The sequence below is a fragment of the Panulirus ornatus genome, chromosome 9, assembly GCF_036320965.1.
Source record: "Panulirus ornatus isolate Po-2019 chromosome 9, ASM3632096v1, whole genome shotgun sequence".
NCBI lineage: Eukaryota > Metazoa > Arthropoda > Malacostraca > Decapoda > Palinuridae > Panulirus > Panulirus ornatus.
Window position 1 is genome coordinate 5,381,758 of NC_092232.1, and position 19,557 is coordinate 5,401,314.

Below are 19,557 nucleotides of genomic sequence, written 5' to 3' on the forward strand. Positions count from 1 at the left end.
CGGAAAGAAACATGTAACAGACAACCCTCGACCTGCCGACAACCACACAATAAATTGTCATGCAAGGACGTTCCAAGCACTGTACTGCATGGACACAGCCTAACTAACGGCAGGAGCATGCAAGCAGCCGGTTCTTGGGAGCCAAATAACACCTTAATACTATCAACAGAAGGGAGAGAAAGTATCAACATGGGAATGCGTCGTGCGAGTAGATCCACCACCAAGACAGCTGTGTCAATTACTTCTCAAGACTCGGCTTTGTTCATTAAGAGGTGGGTACAACCATCGCATCTACGGAAGCAGCACTCCGTCCATACATGCGAGTCCTCGGAATAACTGGAGTAGCTACAGGGTCACGATTGATGAATCTTCAGCATCTGAACAAAAACACCTACCAGATCATCAGAGACAAACTTAGCTACCTGTGCACGGTATGGACCCCTTTGATAGACTACATGTTATGGGGCTACCTTGTACGTAATGCCTTGGGGTGGTGTAGAGCGAGCTATCGACCCACCAGGCTTGGGAAAGTCGTGAGGAGCGTCAGGATGAGAAGAAACTAGATTTAGAGGCGTGAGACCCTGCTAGGTTAGGTCTGTCCCACCGACTTCATCCTATCCAAATCTGAGCTTACAAAGGGAACACTTGAGACGTAGATGAGGCAAGAGAAGACTGGGCAGATTCGAAAGAATTGGATGATTGCAGAGTTGAACCATCAGCGTATGAGTAAATTGGAGTTACCTTATACGATGGAGAAGATTCACAAAGGGGGAAAAAGGCGCACGAGGCAGAACAGACCCCTTTGGAACACCACAATCGACAAGGAGAGGAAAGGGCCATTCTATCAACAATTACATACAAATCCCAGGCAAAGAGAATGTTTGAAATAAGAGGACACAGAGCGGGAGGGAAACCCGAGAAGCCAGGAGGGAGCCTGGCAATCAAACCCCATCCAAGCCTTTCGAAATCTTAAGGACTATGACAAAAGATTCCCCAATCTCTCTGTTGGGGTGACAAGACATTAGTAAAATACGAGAGGATATCAGTCACCAGCGGATCTGATCACGTGAAATGCTTCGTTTAAAGACAGCACACGTCAATGGCTGCATGGGAGGGGGATAAGAGTTTCTGGTGGAGACAGTACATGTCAATGGATACAGGACCTGTGGAAACATTCGTTTGTAATCATTACACGCCCGATGCAACGGGAGAACTAATGGACAGATCGAGTCATTCAATTCCTTCCTCGGGATTACTGTGTATGTTTCAAGTTAAGAAAACTGTAGGGGAAAAAAAGGCAGGGAGAAAGGTGTACGGCAGTGTAACACCCAATCACAAATCTCAAGAATTAAACAGACTGTATAAGGCAGAGTGAAAGTGAACCGGAATGATCTAGGAAAAGGGTGTTGCTGTGTGCGGATCAGGTCTCAAGCAAGAGCTACTTAGGGTAATGACAGAACACAAAGGGAGGATTCAGCAATAATGTGTTCCCCTCCTGACATGATCGTATAAAGAAAAAAAAAAATTAGCCACAAGGGCTGACAGCCATGACATGGGAGGAGGGCGACTTTGGAAAGTGTTTTGGGTGTATAAAGGGTGATGAAATGATGGAGGCTGTGGGTTTCATAAAGGTAGAGAATTTAGTAGTGACAATGTTATGAGAATGTTTTCCCTGCTCTGTATGTTGTTAAGCACTACATCCTTTCACGGAAGACCATGCATTACTGCGACCAACTACAACTCAACTGGAGTTCAGACTTGAGAAATACTTCATTATAACACATATGCAAGGCTGAAGTCCCAAACCTGCACACAAACACAAGCCCAAACTGAATGACAGACTGGGTATATAATGTGCATCTCAAATCTCCGGAGGAGCAAAGGTGATCAGAAGTATTAGAAGAGAACACCATAGATGGTCGAGGCCGCACGTCCACTCTACCCACCTTACGATAACCCCGAGACTCCTTTATAAAGGAAGTGGTCAGCGCCCCCACCAGCGGAGTTCCAGATCCGCCAGGTAGTAGGTGCGTTGTATGGAGGTCTGCAGCATCAAAAGGGCCTTGTATTCCAGGCCCACACCGAGGGAGTTTCAGATTTCAAAAGTTTATTCTCAAGAGGGGAAAAGAAAAAGGTCCCCATCCACAATAGGGTGAGGTGCCTGCACTAAAATTTGACCAGTTGTACGAGGAATGAACTGTGGGGGCAGAAGACACTCCCTCGAAACCAGTTTTAGAGATACGTAATATACTATATATATATATATATATATATATATATATATATATATATATATATATATATATAATCTGTACAGTAACATGAACGATGAAATATTGCTGTTATTCCTTAAGATAGTCTCGCAGGCTCTTCCAACCGCTTCCACAGCCTGAGTCTGGGACCAAGCTGGCGTGTTTGTTCCTCCTTTGTTCATTCAGGCTGTTTGAGGCCGCGGCCATCAGGCCTACGAAGCCTCCACATCACGGCTGGCGTGGCGCATTCTCCAAGTATCTGTCCAGGTCCTTCTCAGATTACTACAAGGAGCACTCCTCGGTGTTTATATGTATAAAGGCCACTGTGAGCAACGTACGAAATGTTTTAGGGCCCCGGATGTCTATTCTGCCTCCTCCTCCTCCTCCTGTACTTGAGGCATTTCCTGTTAATATCAATATAATGTAGAATCTGTCGTGCGAGCTGGGCGATGGTTAAAGCCTTGGGGAAACTTTAGGATGGGGTAAGACTGCGTCTGCAGGTTTAGGGGGAGGAGGGGGAGCAGCCAGTCAGGAGCAACTGTCCAGCCAATTCAACACTAAGAGAGAGAAACGTACATGTGTATTGCTAGACTGAGCTGTAGTGTATAAGTTGAAGAGAGGGCTTTTCCCCGAGCGATAAGAGTAAGCATGTGACAAGTGACGATATAAAAGGAGACGAGAGAGAGAGAGAGAGAGAGAGAGAGAGAGAGAGAGAGAGAGAGAGAGAGAGAGAGAGAGAGAGAGAGAGAGAGACCTGAATTTAAAGTTAACTTGTCATATGGAAAGGTTAGGCGCACAGAGGATGAAAGTCTGTCAGGTGACGGGACCAAGGGCGAGGGAGTGTGCGTGTGAGAGACGGGTCTCACGATACGAGGCTATTCGTGCGCAGACAGACTACATCCTCTAATATCATATACCAAATATATATATATATATATATATATATATATATATATATATCTTTCTTTCTTTCTTTCAAACTATTCGCCATTTCCCGCATTAGCGAGGTAGCATTAAGAACAGAGGACTGGGCCTCTGAGGGAATACCCTCACCTGGCCCAATTCTCTGTTCCTTCTTTTGGAAAATTGAAAAAAAAAACCGAGAGGGGAGGATTTCCAGCCCCCCGCTCCCTCCCCTTTTAGTCGCCTTCTACGACACGAAGGGAATACGTGGGAAGTATTCTTAATCCCCTATCCCCAGGGATAAAATATATATATATATATATATATATATATATATATATATATATATATATATATATATATATATATATATAAAATATATATATATATATATATATGAGAGAGAGAGAGAGAGAGAGAGAGAGAGAGAGAGAGAGAGAGAGAGAGAGAGAGAGAGAGAGAGAGAATCATAAATGGCTTAGTATAATGTTATGCAATGCTCGTTTTAATAATCCAATACTCACTCCTACGATATATATATATATATATATATATATATATATATATATATATATATATATATATATATATATGTATAAACTTCCTCACCGACAAGGGTACCGGTGTGGGGCGACCCGTACTATGCTGTATCTTATCTTTTCAACGTTACATACGATGAGCTAAACTGAAACCACTAAAACTGTACTCCCTTCTGCGCTTCAAGGTGAGGTATCCATCACCTACACCTTGAAAATCCTAGAAGGTATACTTCCCAACTTATATACCGAGAATATCATCCCACTGGTACGACGGGCATGGAAGACTTTGCCAAAATACTATACCCCTGAAATCCAAAGGTGTCATACGCACAAAACAGACTGAATGCCTTATACAACCGAACCTCTTCAACACCTTGCCAGCTACCACTAGAACATCACCGATGCACGGTAGAGAAATTCAAGAGTGCATTGGAAAGAACCTCCAAAGTGTACCAGACCAGCCAGGCTGCTGGGGTGCTATGTGGGCCTGAGGGCTGCGGCTTCCAGCGGCTTGATCGACCAATGACCCATTCCAGCAGTCTGGGCCCAGCCCGGGCTGTGGGGGTGAAGAACCCTAAAGAATTCACAAAGTAAAGGATGTCTGTTATGGCAACTATCTTGCAGGTGACCTACAGAGAAGGAAAAGGAATATAAATGCTCGAGTTATTTGTCTTGCTTATCTCAGATATTTATCTAAATACACTCCAACGTGCACCAACGTTCCCCGATGATTAGGCTGTTTTCTTACGTTACATAATGATGAGTAACGACCCTTTTGGGAGGTCGAGTGCCTACAATTACTCCCCCAAAATAGGTGAAGGAGCATCTCAATGTCGTTGCAGTTGTATTCAGGTACAGGTTTGTACCCAGAGCTGATATATATTCATAAAAATCATCTTTCCCAGAGTGAAATACACGTCTCTATTTCAGCCAACATAACCTTCCAAATGCGCAGCAGAGCATGATTTTTTTTTTTTTTTTTTTTATACATCAATAGATGAGGAGAGCACCAGATGGCAACCCTGTCTGCAACAGTTCCCAGGGATAAGCTTATCAACAAGTGAAGCTCCTTCGTATATCCAGTTAACAAGAGGTGCACCGTCTAATATGGCGTTACCTTAACACGCTCCACGTGAGATAAGGGGATTGTGGTGTTAATATGAGCAAGGTCTCGGGGGGGGGGGGGGGGGGCCACTTCGTCTTGTGACGCACCAGTTCTCCATACAGCAAGCGATGATTTATCTACACGCCTGAACACGTCGCTTTGGTCAAATGTCACACCGTAGATTCTTCAAAGTGGGAAGAGGTGGGGGGGTTGGGGGATGAGGGTGAGGGGGGGGGTCATTCGCCAGTATTGTGTTCTCATGTCACTGGGGGACTTTATGAAAGCGCATGTGATCATCATGCGGGTTTACAATTCACTCTTATACCGTCTATCGCGCCTCCTGCTTTACTCAGGATTGCCTCCAACACTGCACCCGGGCTAAGCCAAGTACAATAATGTATTATTAGGCTGTTACTAAACCATCTACCGAGAGTTAAACGACACTCTTTTGATATTTCATATGATCTGTGATCAACGAGCTCTCTTAAATAAGCTCTTAATTCCAATCAACCTGTCGATGCTCTTACTGTTCACAGAAGTTCCCAAGGCTATTCCCAGTTTTATGAGAGACTTCATGGAGACTGGTAGTGAATGAGTACAAGCACCCACGATCCTAAACGCACAGTGGTGTTGAGACAGTTTAATCCCAACCACTAAAAACATAGTTAATCCGACCACTAAAAACCCCGTTGTTTAAACACCAATATATCTCCGTTTTCATTAACTCTTCACAATACTCATTTTACTTGTTAGTCACATGGCAACTGCTGCCTCTACAAGCACGACAGAGCAATATAAAAGAAGAGGTCAACCATACCCAACATGACCTCATCATAAGAACTTTACAAGCTTGTTTTATTTATTCGAAACCTAACGTTTTGCTAAAATCGTAATCTATATAGACAAAATTGTTATGGTATTAACTTGTGTACACTGTATACTGCCAGCAGTTAAGAGATCATCTGGTAACCAAACATATTCTTAGAAATAAACATTCGTAAATGTTGCAAGAGTTCACCTTGGCGAACCAAAAACTATGAACGTTGCAACTGTCTCAATGGTCGAGTGGTTATGGGGAGTTTTGAAGATGAAGGATAGTCAATGATGAGACTTCACAAAACACCTATATCAGTGTTCCAGCAAGACCACATAATGCAGAAGACACTGCAGAGCTACACGAAAAAAAAAAAAAATGCAAGATTTTCAAATGCCACTATCGATTCAATAAGATAATATCCATAAGACTATTGGCATCAAAACGTAGACACGAAGAATGTCATAATGCACATATGGGGCTCAATGGTAAGATCAGGGCCCTTCCCTTGCTGCACACAAGTTTAATCCCATGCTCGAGTGACATATGGGAAGATCGTACGTGTTAAATCAGACGAGGAACAGATATGCTGGAGGAAATGCTCAGCTGGGAAAACATGGCAAGTGTCCCGAGTCCCACGTCTGTCTAATCTGTAAGTGTCACTATAAACATAATTGGCAGACATCTTACTTCTTCAATAATGATATAAAGTCTGCTCCTGCGCACCCCAGAGCAGCCAGGCTCCACAACCTAAACTGAGACTGCAATATCAAACTGTCTAGTAAAGCAGGCCATCAGGGAAGCCGTCAGTGTTATTGTTGTAGCCCCAGGCTCTCTTCCCGGGAATCCCACATATTGAACTGCCGGGTTAGTGGATAGCCCTTGCAACCAGCTAAAGGCATAGGTATGGTACAGCAACCTTCACAGCAAGAAAGGTCTGTTCCGTCGTCACGGAGCCGCAAAAATTCCCCAATGTTAGAAAGCAACTAAAACTGCCATATATCACTGCAACGTGACACTTTCATGACATTAAAATATAAGCAATAAAAAGTATGAACAAATGCAATTAGAGCACGTCTAGTTTATCTTAGAACACGACCAATATATCTCTCATAAGAGCAACAGCACCTTATTCACAATGGGTAAAATCCATCATAACACAGATAACCAGTGATATGATACATGCTTTACAACGCTCAAGCAAACAAAACTTTATTTTTTTTCATTAATATACCGCCATAACTTCGTACAAGATGCATTCCTTTAATAACAAGCCATAATATGCAGCCCAAGAGAGTCCCGTGGTTCAAAACGAAATGCATTCCATATCTTATATGTCCTGCACGTGTAATGGACCAATTGGTACCGTGATGTGACGAACATGCATGGCATCCCTGTTACACAAACATAAGATATGACATTCACGACACAAAGTGCTCTCTCTCTCTCTCTCTCTCTCTCTCTCTCTCTCTCTCTCTCTCTCTCTCTCTCTCTCTCTACTGAAAACTTGGAAGAATGTAAATATTATCGTTTAAGCTGAATAACTGGTGATTTATGGATACCAAGTCCAAGGTTACGCCCAGTCTACAGATCTGGCATGTTCTCAGTAAATATATACTTGCGTGAATTTATTTTGATTAGCCTTTGTACATATATATATATATATATATATATATATATATATATATATATATATATATATATATATATATATATATATATATATATTCCCTGGGGATAGGAGAGAAAGAATACTTCCCACGTATTCCCTGCGTGTCGTAGAAGGCGACTAAAAGGGGAGGGAGCGGGGGGCTGGAAATCCTCACCTCTCGTTTTTTTTTTTTTTTTTAATTTTCCAAAAGAAGGAACAGAGAACGAGGCCAGGAGAGGATATTCCCTCAGAGGCCCAGTCCTCTGTTCTTAACGCTACCTTGCTAACGCGGGAAATGGCGAATAGTTTGAAAGAAAAAGAAAAAGAATATTCCCACGAGTCCACGGGGAAAATGAAACACGAAAAGTTCCCAAGTGCACTTTCGTGTAATAATCACATCATCAGGGGAGACAAGAGAGAAATATAACAGTAAGTTGATATACATCGAAGAGACGAAGCTAGGACGCCATTTGGTAAACATGTGTGGACAAGAAGGGGAATTGTTTACAAATTCTATCAACAATAAAGCTATCCAATATGTGTATACCTTCACTAATATTAAGGTTATAATTCTTTGTGTATCTAATAATAGAAGATTCAATGATATTTCTCGTGGTACTGGAGTTACGAGTTAATAAATAAGATGGCATTACTCCAGTCAATACAATGATCATAGCTTTTAACGTGATTAAAAAAAAGGCATTTGAATCTTGTCCTGTTCTTATACTATACTTATGTTGCTTAAGTCTAACAGAGAGATCCTTACCAGTCTGTGTGTGAAATCTCTCATGAGCCGCGATGATAACATGAATAAATGAAATATAAAATGCAGTATCAAATTTCAAAATAATCAGGTATTAATGATACAAAAAAATATGAAGAATAAAGTCTGTCTCTTGGTTCCAAACAAATGCAGTCACAAACATTCGTAACTATTTTGCCAGCATCAATTCACTCCCCTTGGTAACAAGGATATCTACAGGTCTCAAACCTTCGACTCCTCTAGTTTGCCAGTTGCAGAGCTGTAACCGTGGCCACTTCCAAAACACAACTGAATAAACCTACCACGTGGGTGACCTTGCACTGCATATCTATTTCCGCATGCACCTGTTATGTCTCACTTTCCTGTTGAGCCATGATATTACACAAGTTAATATATACATAGGATTACAAACAGAAAATTACCAGCAATTTGCTATCTTCCGTCGTTCTCTGCGATAGTGGAACAGATCAGAAATATAAAGCTTATTAGAGAAGTATAGGTAAAAATGCTATCTGGAGACTATAAATGCAACTATGGAGGCACATAGCAAGTGGTGGACTTGAAGAATTCGTCAAGGTCTATCTTTAAACATACCTTCGGTGTTGCTTTCAAGCACTCTACTGGTGAATCATCCCGTGCTAACAATAATGATGAAAACCCACTTTAGTTCATTCAATGCAAAACGTTTACCAAGGTTTTCTAAAACGTTTGCTTTAGAGTTTGTATCCGTTAAAGTGAAATCACACTGTCCTAACCTTAAAATAGCTAATCTGATATTGTTAGTCTCTGATAATTCTCAATAACTGTATCAAATAACTCCTTAACCTTAACAAACGTCAAGATTGGGCTTTTTCTGGCGCCAACGCAGGAGACGATGATGATACATATACAACTGTAAAGCTACAGCACTGGGAATCCCTGCAAATACTGTAGTGTACAGATTATAATACTTCAACCATCCTCTTGTTCATGGCTGTGGGTCTCATTGCATTAACACACAACGAATGTTTGAGAACATAGTTTTTCAATTAGGGAGGGGGGAGACATAATAAGAGAGGTTTGGTATCAGTAACCATCAACAAATTGGTACCTTTCATGGACAAATAATGCACCTAAAGACCCTACATGTTTCATCCTAGACTCTGCTTTTTTTTTTCATTTCCATTACCTCTTGCCTATATTACAAAACAATTATACTTATTTTGAAACCACAAGTTATGTGTAATTTGAAACCACAAGTTATGTGTAAACACCTATAAATCTACAATGTTACTGAAATTTTTCCATTACCAGCAATACTTGTCTTAACATCAAAATCATTTATATGTCCTGGTTTCAATTAACTACCATACTCTTTATCTTAATAAAATTCGCGTACATTACAGAAAACAGGAGTAGCAAAGCATGTCAGGAATTAATCAGTGTTTTCCGGGAACCGTCTTCGTACCTTATAGTTAAATACTAGAATTTATTCATTTGTTTCACTGGAACTGCATTCTAAATGTCTAAAATATTACCGTTCAGATATGTCAGACACTACAGTACAATAATCAAAAGAATCCATGTTCACAAACAAATCTGAAAAAATCCTGTGTGGGTGTTTTTCCTTACCATTCACCATGACTAATATCATAAAGGAAAATATACATACTTCATATAATACAAAGTTATTCATAGATCACTTGAAATGTCAGGTGCTTAATAGGAGGGTAACAAACTACACCATATCGACACAATGATGCTGCTGACAAATGAAGGGAACGCTTCAGGCAAAGTGAAGAGGATCGCCCAGGTGCAAACGATGCAGATCACATCATTTCAAACCCTTCATGCCTTCCTGCTATGCAAAGCGTTCACATTTTCAAAGCTCTAAAATAACCCAGAGCGTAACAGCGATGGGCTTTCCATCTCCAATGATGCTAAGCATCGGCATTATTTCAGCAGAGGCTTTAAAGTGAACATCCGATACAGTGGGACCTCAACACCTGGTCCCGCAAAGTGAAAACAACCGATATCTTTGGTCTCGAGCTGAGAAAACTATTGTTTTCGCAGTGACATATCACTGCCTAACCCGATTAAAGCATGTTGGAGGAGACTATATACAACAAATAGTTCTAACGAGTCGAGGAAAATGTTCCAAGCATCCCCCATCACAGCACATCTCCCAACATGGCATAGCCGCGGGATCAGTAATACCAACCGCTCCGATTCGCCAGCCGCTACCAAAACGTCTCGACATTACTGACGTTTAATGCCAATATACGGTAACCTTAACCGCTTCCCGTACAGTTTGAGCTATGGTATATCATATAAGTGGCAACAAAATAATAGGCATAAAGGCAGTGGCGAAGGGAAAAAGCGAAGGCTTTATACCAAGAGGAGAATCATGAAACACCAACATGGCTGCCGCTCAGCACGCATAACTTGTTGCACTCACTTCCCGCGCTTTATACAGAAAGTCGAATCTTACTCACCATCTCTTCATTCAACTCCCGCATACTTCGATTCAAAATGTACACACTATATTACACAGCTCTTGCAATATTTACAAATAATACACAAAAGGCGCTATCACACAAGTGCCACGCGCTCCCTACTTCACTCCATGATCAATCTGGGAACAGACTGAAGACAAAGACGGGACCAGAGCTGACTGAGACCTGCGCGCTCCGCCACTGCGCAGCTCACTCACGTCGCTGGTAAATATTTCCCCATAACAACACAAAAATACCTTAAAAATGGTTAAAAATTTAACTTTACGTATTCCTATGGGTACAATATTTACTTTAAACAATTTTTAAGATATATCGTGCGGAGATTTTCATTACCGACACTAAATAAGGTGTAAAATATTAAAGGTAAACATTCTGTGACATATTTGCCAAGAATTCCGTCTGCTAGCCACTCCCGAGACCATGTGCGCGGGAAATCCGAAGTCTGACAGGTGTCATGACATTATACTTGTCTATGAATGAAAACAGTGACTGAAAGTCTTTTGATACTACTTGATATGAACTAAACAGTCGTAAGGCAAAGTTTACTATAATATTTCACGACCATGACTCTCCCTTAACACTATGTTGTTGCGGACGAGTGAACGAAAGCGTGTATTCAGGTGCAGTGAACAATACTATATAATAAAGTTCTGTGCTCAATATATAAACTTGTTGATAATATCTTTTCTTTTATCGCAGTGATATAACCAATATAACTATCTCCACCCTGTTTCCTACAGTGTTGCCACTAACGGGAAGAGAGAATGTTTCACCATTCTCAGCAAGTATTGGACATGCATACATTCCTGTTGCAATCGTGTCGCCGTCCGACAAATCTGATGTAATCAACGTATAAAAAATCTATTCTCATAAGGGTAAACTAGAAACCCAAAAGTCTGCTATATAAACAGAAAACATCCTAGGAGACTGCTAGGCAAGACTGAGTGAAGTATATCTAATCAAGTTTTACCCGCGTATCATGAATTACTGAACCTAACTAAGATGCAGTGGTAAAATGACTCTACTAACAGTTAGGATTCTGAAGATGACCGCCAGCTGACAACTACAACACAGAACTAACGTCACTAGAATGCTCTCGAAGCAACACTACCATACGTAGGCCAACCAATTACAAGAGTCAGTTAGAAGTCGTAACTCTCAGACATGACACCCTACCATACTATCAAGTTAGGATTCTCAATGATTGCGATAATTGGATTTTTGTCTTCTTTAATACATTCCATAGACTCGCCAGCTGAGTAATGGATACATGGAGCATTAATATAGGATTCACCAGCTGAATACTGGACCTGTGGAACAAATCGATTAGAAGTTTACCAACATAGTAACGGACTCGTGCAGCGGGCTTATCATTTACCAGCTGAGTAATGGGTAAATGGTAAGGGGTAAGTAGAGATTAACCGAGCAGTGGATACGTAGAACATATTAAGTCAAGATTCACCAACAAAGCACTGGACACTTGGAAAGGACCAAGTGAAGATTAACCAGCAGATTAGTCGACACTTGGAACAGGTGGAACTGAGTAAGCAAAAATTCACCAGCAGTGTTGTGGACACGTGGAACAGGTGGAACTGAGTAAGCAAAAATTCACCAGCAGTGTTGTGGACACTTGGAACAGGTGGAACTGAGTAAGTAAAAATTCACCAGCAGTGTCGTGGACACGTGGAACAGGTGGAACTGAGTAAGTAAAAATTCACCAGCAGTGTCGTGGACACGTGGAACAGGTGGAGTTGAGTAAGTAAAATTTCACCAGCAGTGTTGTGGACACGTGGAACAGGTGGAAGTTCCACGTGACCACAACACTGCTGGTGAATTTGTACTAACCACAAAGGGTTTTTTTTTCATATCTCACTCGTTTCTTAATTTGTTGTCTCCACTTGTTGATCCGTCCCTCCATATTTCTCGCTGTCTCCACTACCTTGCTAATACCTCATGAAGTCTTTAAGGATCTTCATCCCCAGAGCTCGGGTAAAGCCAAGGGTGCTGGAATGAGTTGTTACTCGACCAAGCTTTTGAAAGCCACAGCCCTCAGGCCCACATAGCCCCCCCCCCCCCCAACCACAGCCTGACTGGTCTGGTACACTTTGTAAGTGCCTGTCCAACGCACTCTTGAACATCTTATAGCCGTACATCACATGCTGTTCTGATGAGAAGGTGAAGACACCTGGTCCCCTGGCGTTCTCTCCTTTTGTGCATTTGACATCTTTGGATTTCAGTGGAATTATCTTACAGTCTTCCATGCCTGTCGTGCCATTAAGACGTTTCTTCTGAATGTAAGTTGGGAACTATGCCCTTCCTGATACATGATGGTGATATACCTCTACCGTCTACGCTCCTGGGGGTATAGTCTCAGTGATTTCTGTCGTTCCCAGCGTTTTAGTTCCTTCAACACATTAATATGGGTTATGAAAAAAAAAAATCTTTGGACCCCTCAATCAGCAATTTCGCCTGCCTTGCAGGGTGAGGTTGGAATGCAATAATATTCAATTCGTGAAGGAACAGTTGATCTAAATCAGCAATTCCGCCTGCCTTGTAGGGTGAGGTTGGAATGCAACAATATTCAATTCGTGAAGGAACAGTTGATCTGAATCAGCAATTCCGCCTGCCTTGTAGGGTGAGGTTAGAATGCAAAAATATTCAATTCGTGAAGGAATAGTCGATCTGAATCATATCATCTTTGGTTTTTCCTTCATTATCTTGAAGGTCCGCAGGATCCAGCATGTTATCTTTCTGCATGTAGCAACCGTTGTTCTGAAGTGATCGCTGAAGGTGAGGTCGCTAGATATTATTATTCCAATATCTTTAACGTTATTCATCTGATCTATGGCAGCCTCTGTGTCTGTCAGGTACTGTTGTTTTTCTTTTTCATTTTTCCCATACCGGAGGAGCTGAACTTTTTTCCGTTCTAAGCACGTTGGTCTCGGGTGTCCACTTAAAAGACCTCATCTTTATCCCTTTGTAACCTTTCGGCATCATCTATTATTGTGATTTTCACACTTATTCTCGTAACATCTGAAATGGATGACAGGAAACTGTGGCTCGTGTTTGAAGTTATGTCAGAAAGAGGAACAGGAGGGTTGCAAGTACAGCTTCTTGGTGGACTGAGCTTTTTTTTTTTTCTATGGAAGCACTGGAGATGGTGGCATGGTTGACAACTAAGTGTTGTTATCTGCTGGTTTAAAAAGGTGTATATCCATCTTTCACTTTTCCGGCACTTTATGTGTTATGACTCCACGATCGCATTTGACAAATGCTCTTGAAATGTCTGAGTAAATCATGTTAGCATTTTCTTTGTTTTCCAGAACTTTAGTTGATCTGTTCTTTATTTCTTGTCTCCACTAGTTGATCTGTTCTTTCTTATTTCTTCTCTCCACTAGTTGATCTGTTCCTCCTTATTTCTTGTCTCCACTAGTTGATCTGTTCCTCCTTATTTCTTGTCTCCACTAGTTGATCTGTTCCTTCTTATTTCTTGTCTCCACTAGTTGATCTGTTCCTCCTTATTTCTTGTCTCCACTAGTTGATCTGTTCCTTCTTATTTCTTGTCTCCACTAGTTGATCTGTTCCTCCTTATTTCTTCTCTCCACTAGTTGATCTGTTCCTCCTTATTTCTTCTCTCCACTAGTTGATCTGTTCCTCCTTATTTCCTGTTGTGGCCATAAGCTGATCCGTTCCTCCTTATTTCTTGTTGTCCCCACAATTGGATTTGTTCCTCTTTATTTCTAGTCTTCACTAGTTGATCTGTTCCTCCTTATTCCTTGCTGTTCCCACTAGCTGATCTGTTCCTCCTAATTTCCTTTTCTCTAAAATTAGCGTACTGCCATCAACTGCCACACAGTTCAACATAAGTTTCCTGCCCTCAACTATCCACTGTCAAAATTCTATGTACTGCTGCTATAGATATGGTCTTAAGTGGTATAGTGGTTACTTCTGCTAACTATGAATCACTTATGAGTCTGTCCGGATTCGAATCCTGGGGTCGTGCAGTCGACCCCAGCCAACCTATATGTTCAATATATATATATATATATATATATATATATATATATATATATATATATATAAGAAAAATAATTATTCAGTGTTCATTACCAGACTTTTCAACCGAAGCAGAGTGCACTACCAAGCTCTCAGTCACCCACAGTGGGAGACAATGGTGACTTGGTCATCCAAGATATTGCAAAAGTGTCCCTCAACCTCTTGACTGATGACAACAGTGTCAAACGGCTGACTATCAGAGCTCTAGCCTGATCAGTAGGGCTGCGGACATGTCCCACATTGCCAGGCTATCGATCAACCACACACACACACACACACACCGTGCACGCATTAGGTCATCAATCAGGTATTCACTGTGTAATGGCCAGTACAAAATACATACCCATAGCCTAAACTATATAAACACATGTTCGTTTTACTAAATTTCCCTCATAATACACGATGACTAGGCTAAACTATGTTGCACTGTATCTATCACTAAACTAAACTGTTTCCAGGCTATAACAGGCTAAACTACTAGGCTATGTTTCTAGGATATACTACGCTTAAACCACTAGGTTATATATGCAGGCTAAACTATATGTTCCACTGCATCTATCGCTATACTAGGCTATGTTCCACTGCATCTATCGCTATACTAGGCTATGTTCCACTGTATCTATCGCAATACTAGGCTAGGTTCCACTGTATTATAGGTTGTGTTCCAATGTACCTATGACTACGCTATACTCCACAGTTTCTATCAAGATGACAACCATTTCAGCACGGCAGTACGACCCTCGAGCACGACCCTATGGTACAACGGTATGGTTCCTGTTACCACCCTCCAGCGCCTAGTCGCACGGCCGGACATCAGACATAAGGGTCGTGCAGTCGTCCTTAAAGGGTTACCCCCCCCCCCCCCACCTTCCCTCCACACCACATCCATACAAGCTAGGTGCCTTCAGATCTAATATTCAACAAGGTCCTCCACCACATCCATCCTAGTGTATACGGTCCTCCACCACATCCACCCTTGAGTATAAGATCTTCCACAACATCCTTCCTCTGGACCTCCACATCCAAGTCTTTAAACTCCATCACCACATCCACAACAAGGTCTTCTTAACATCCAACATACAATCCATGTCTTAGAGCAGCTCCACATCCGATCAGTACGCTCGCTCAAAGGCCCAACAGCCAATCTTCATGGTTTTGTACCAACACATTCATGGTTTTTCTGTCTTATTTGTACCAACACATTCATGGTATTTCTCCATCTGATACAGATGCACGTGAGAAGCAGCAGTTATTCCCAACATATCATGGATGGGATCTGTCCGATAGACAACCACAGCACCGTGCACCGTTTTCACATAAACCTTGAAGCACGACGACACGACCCTTGAACACGACGGTGCGACCCTTGAGCATGAGGGTACGACCCTTGAGTAAAATAGTACAAAGAGGTACGACCCTTAGAACAGGACGAAGTGCAATCGCAGCCTTCAGTACAACGAGGTACGACCCTCAGTGCAGGACGGCACGACCCTTAAGTAATGACGGCCCGGCTATCATACGCCAGCGTCGTACCATCGCGGACCAAGGTCGTACTGTCGTGCTGGAGGAGGAGGGGCTACAATAAGTCTTCTGAACCACTGTGGGGAACCGGTCCAGTCATGCCAAAGGTGTCAGCCGTGTGACGAGCGATCGAACAGTCGTGCGCTGCCCCTTTCAAGTCCGTCCTGTGGATGGAACAAACCATCGTCCAAACCAAACCCAGGAAGTACCTGACCTCCTTATCAGAAAGGAGATTATCAACAGCGAGTTCTAACATGTGGTAAAGGAGACGGGAATAATGGCCGAGTGATGCGCTGTGTCGTGCCCAGGCCATAGCATGTGGCCCGGTAGATAAAAACTGATTAAACTCGCTTAAGACAAGGAAGCCACAGTAGCCACCCACACTAACATCCTGGTCCTTGACAACAACACCACTACTACTACCCACCTCCACCCCACCCCGCCTCACCTCCTCTGCTCTGCTGTGGTTCACGCCACATACGGAATACGAGTCATTTATTAATGCCGGAATAAAAATCGTCACTTATTACCGATACGATCAGCGGCGCCCAGCCTACAGCGACACAGTGGGCGTTGTTCCCCCCCGGTCGGCGAGGAAGTAAACACGAAGGTAGGGAGGGAGGTATGAGTCAGGTGTGTGACCGTGGCCTCCCCTTATTAAAGATGCCGGAGGGATACAAGTGCGCCCGACGCTCTGCCGTGACGTCATGTCCAGTCTATTTACACGTACGTGGCACCGAACTTCCTGTCTCACGGAGGATAACGTTATCTGTCTCGGACGGACGTACGTGGGGCGAGCCTTCCCACGTACCCCTCCAGACATCAACTACAGTACCCACATCTGGTAGATACTACCATACTCCATGTGGATAACATGTCTGATGACACTACGATACTCCATCTGGATAACATGTCTACGATACACCATCTGGATAACATGTCTGATGACACTACGATACACCATCTGGATAACATGTCTACGATACACCATCTGGATAACATGTCTGATGACACTACGATACACCATCTGGATAACATGTCTGATGACACTACGATACACCATCTGGATAACATGTCTGATGACACTACGATACACCATCTGGATAACATGTCTACGATACACCATCTGGATAACATGTCTACGATACACCAAGAACATGTCTGATGACACTAAGATACACCATCTGGATAACATGTCTGATGACACTACGATACTCCATCTGGATAATATATTTACCACAAATGCAGTCGCATCTTCAGTAAGCGATACGCCACAGTATATATACTTCAGTAAGCGATACGCCACAGTATATATACTTCAGTAAGCGATACGCCACAGTATATATACTTCAGTAAGCGATACGCCACAGTATATATACTTAACGTAAAAAGATCTTAGACTAATCTAGATAAAGTACCGGATTAAAGGATTACACTATTCCAACGTCTCACGCCTTCTCCTCCAATACGCAGAAGGGTAATACGTTACTTATCATCTTCCACCGGATCTTACCAGACTGATACAACACACGTCACGTCCTCACTTTGAGAAGCGTCGAGGAGAGAGAGGACCTGCTGTTGTTGTAACCCCGTACGCTAAAACACACGAACACAAGGATGCGACCCCAGGGATATGAAGGCGTAACCTCCGACGTAAGTCCTACGACCCGCTTCGGGTCGAAGATCAACGCTATCGTACCCTAGGGTCGTCGCGTCGTGCCCTGAGATCGTAAAGTCGTGCCCAAGGATCGCATCACCGTGCCCGTAACGGTCGTGCTCAAGCGAGACGGCAAGGAAAACGGTACCATTACCAGGACTTGAAGCTGCAGGCACAAGGCTCAAAAGTAAGCGGGAGATGCTTGCCTGCCCAGCCCACCGCCCTGTGCCTCGCTCCACGAGCTCCTCCACCTCCGTTAGCCTCGCGCCCCACCTGTACGTACACACTCCTGTCTGAGGTCTTCCATGATATCCCCTTAGCCTCTCCATAGCCTGGCAACCTACCCATACACCCCTGTCTGGAGTCCTTCATGGTATTCCCTGGGCTGAAACTTTGCGAGAAGTATTCAGCTGAAAATTTTGCTTATCAGGTTTTACGGTTCAGTCCAATAAACCTATTCACACAGGACATTACTAGAAAGCTAGGCTGCGTGTTGCAGTATGCTCACATCCTCCCAAGTACACCAACGATCTAATTCTCATGAAGTCTTTGGGATTCTCATCACGAAAATGCTCTCCCCTACATTCAAGATCATATGGACGAACGTGTCCTCATGCACTCCTGTTCCTAAAGAGGCAGTAAGGAACAGGATCAGTATCAGACCATCTCGGGGTACGTGTATGGAAGGGCTTCATCAGTACATCTACGGTGGCAAGACAGGAGACATGTTTCAGGTCCCAAGAAGACAAGTCGTAAATCAAATGTACCACATTTATTCAACAATTTACATGCGTCCCGTAAGCCAATATCTGTCTGGTCACGTTCACGACACAAAAGGAAGGAAGTAACCCGACTTCAGAAAAGTGTTTATTATCTTTCATTTCTGCTTATGACAAATGTTCCCCACTCACTGGGCCGTCACTGGCAAGTAAAAGTATAAACGTTAGGTGAATGATGGAGAATGTGATGGCTGGTATTTTAGCTAAACCATTGTTAATCTACGTCAGGTTAACCCGGCCACTGGACGTGCGCGACCTGCTATATATATATATATATATATATATATATATATATATATATATATATATATATATATATATATACCACATTTGGTCATTTCCTGTGTTAGCGAGGTGACGCCAAGAACAGACTAAGAAAGGCCACACCTGCAGACATCCATTCTCTAGACGTCATGTGTAACGCACCGAAACCACAGCTCCCTATCCACAACCAGGCTCCACAGATCTTTCCATGGGGTAAACCCCAAATGCTTCACATGCCTTGGTTCAGTCCATTGACACCACGTCGACCCCAGTATACCACATTACTCCAATTCACTCTATCCCTTGTACAATTTTCTGAAGTAGTACAAAGCCACGTCGACCCTAGTACACCACAACACTCCAATGCACTCCATCCCTTGCACACCTTCCTGAAGTAATACAAAGCTTCGACATCCGTGTGGCAGCAAAACTTAAAAGAAAACAGCTTCACAAAATTCAAAATAAATTGGCAATTTCCATGTCCGCCTCTCTCCTCCCACAGGCAGCCTGTGGAACACTTTACTTCCCCAACGCTTTCCCCACACCCACTGTCTGTTTACCTTCAGAGGAAGGTCTATCACCGCTGGGCACACCGGTCCATACCTCTCTATCTATTCCCAGGATGTAGGCCAACTTATGCCTGGACACCAGTGTCTTTTGATATATATATATATATATATATATATATATATATATATATATATATATATATATATATATATATATTATATATATGTGTGGTGTGAGGTGGTTTGATC

At 42.6% G+C, this 19,557-nt stretch overlaps 1 protein-coding gene across 14 annotated transcripts in view; it reads right to left on the minus strand.

Moving 5' to 3' along the window:
• Window positions 1-19,557, minus strand: part of pum (pumilio) — a 522,382-nt gene that overhangs the window by 366,466 nt on the left and 136,359 nt on the right. The window contains exon 1 of one of the 14 annotated variants that reach the window (XM_071664583.1): window positions 10,502-10,659. The exons of the other annotated variants lie outside the window; for them this stretch is intronic. Coding sequence (XP_071520684.1) covers window positions 10,502-10,525 — 24 coding nt within the window. The 5' untranslated portion in view covers window positions 10,526-10,659. Of the gene's footprint in view, window positions 1-10,501; window positions 10,660-19,557 lie in introns of those variants that run through there. 14 annotated transcript variants of the gene reach the window in all.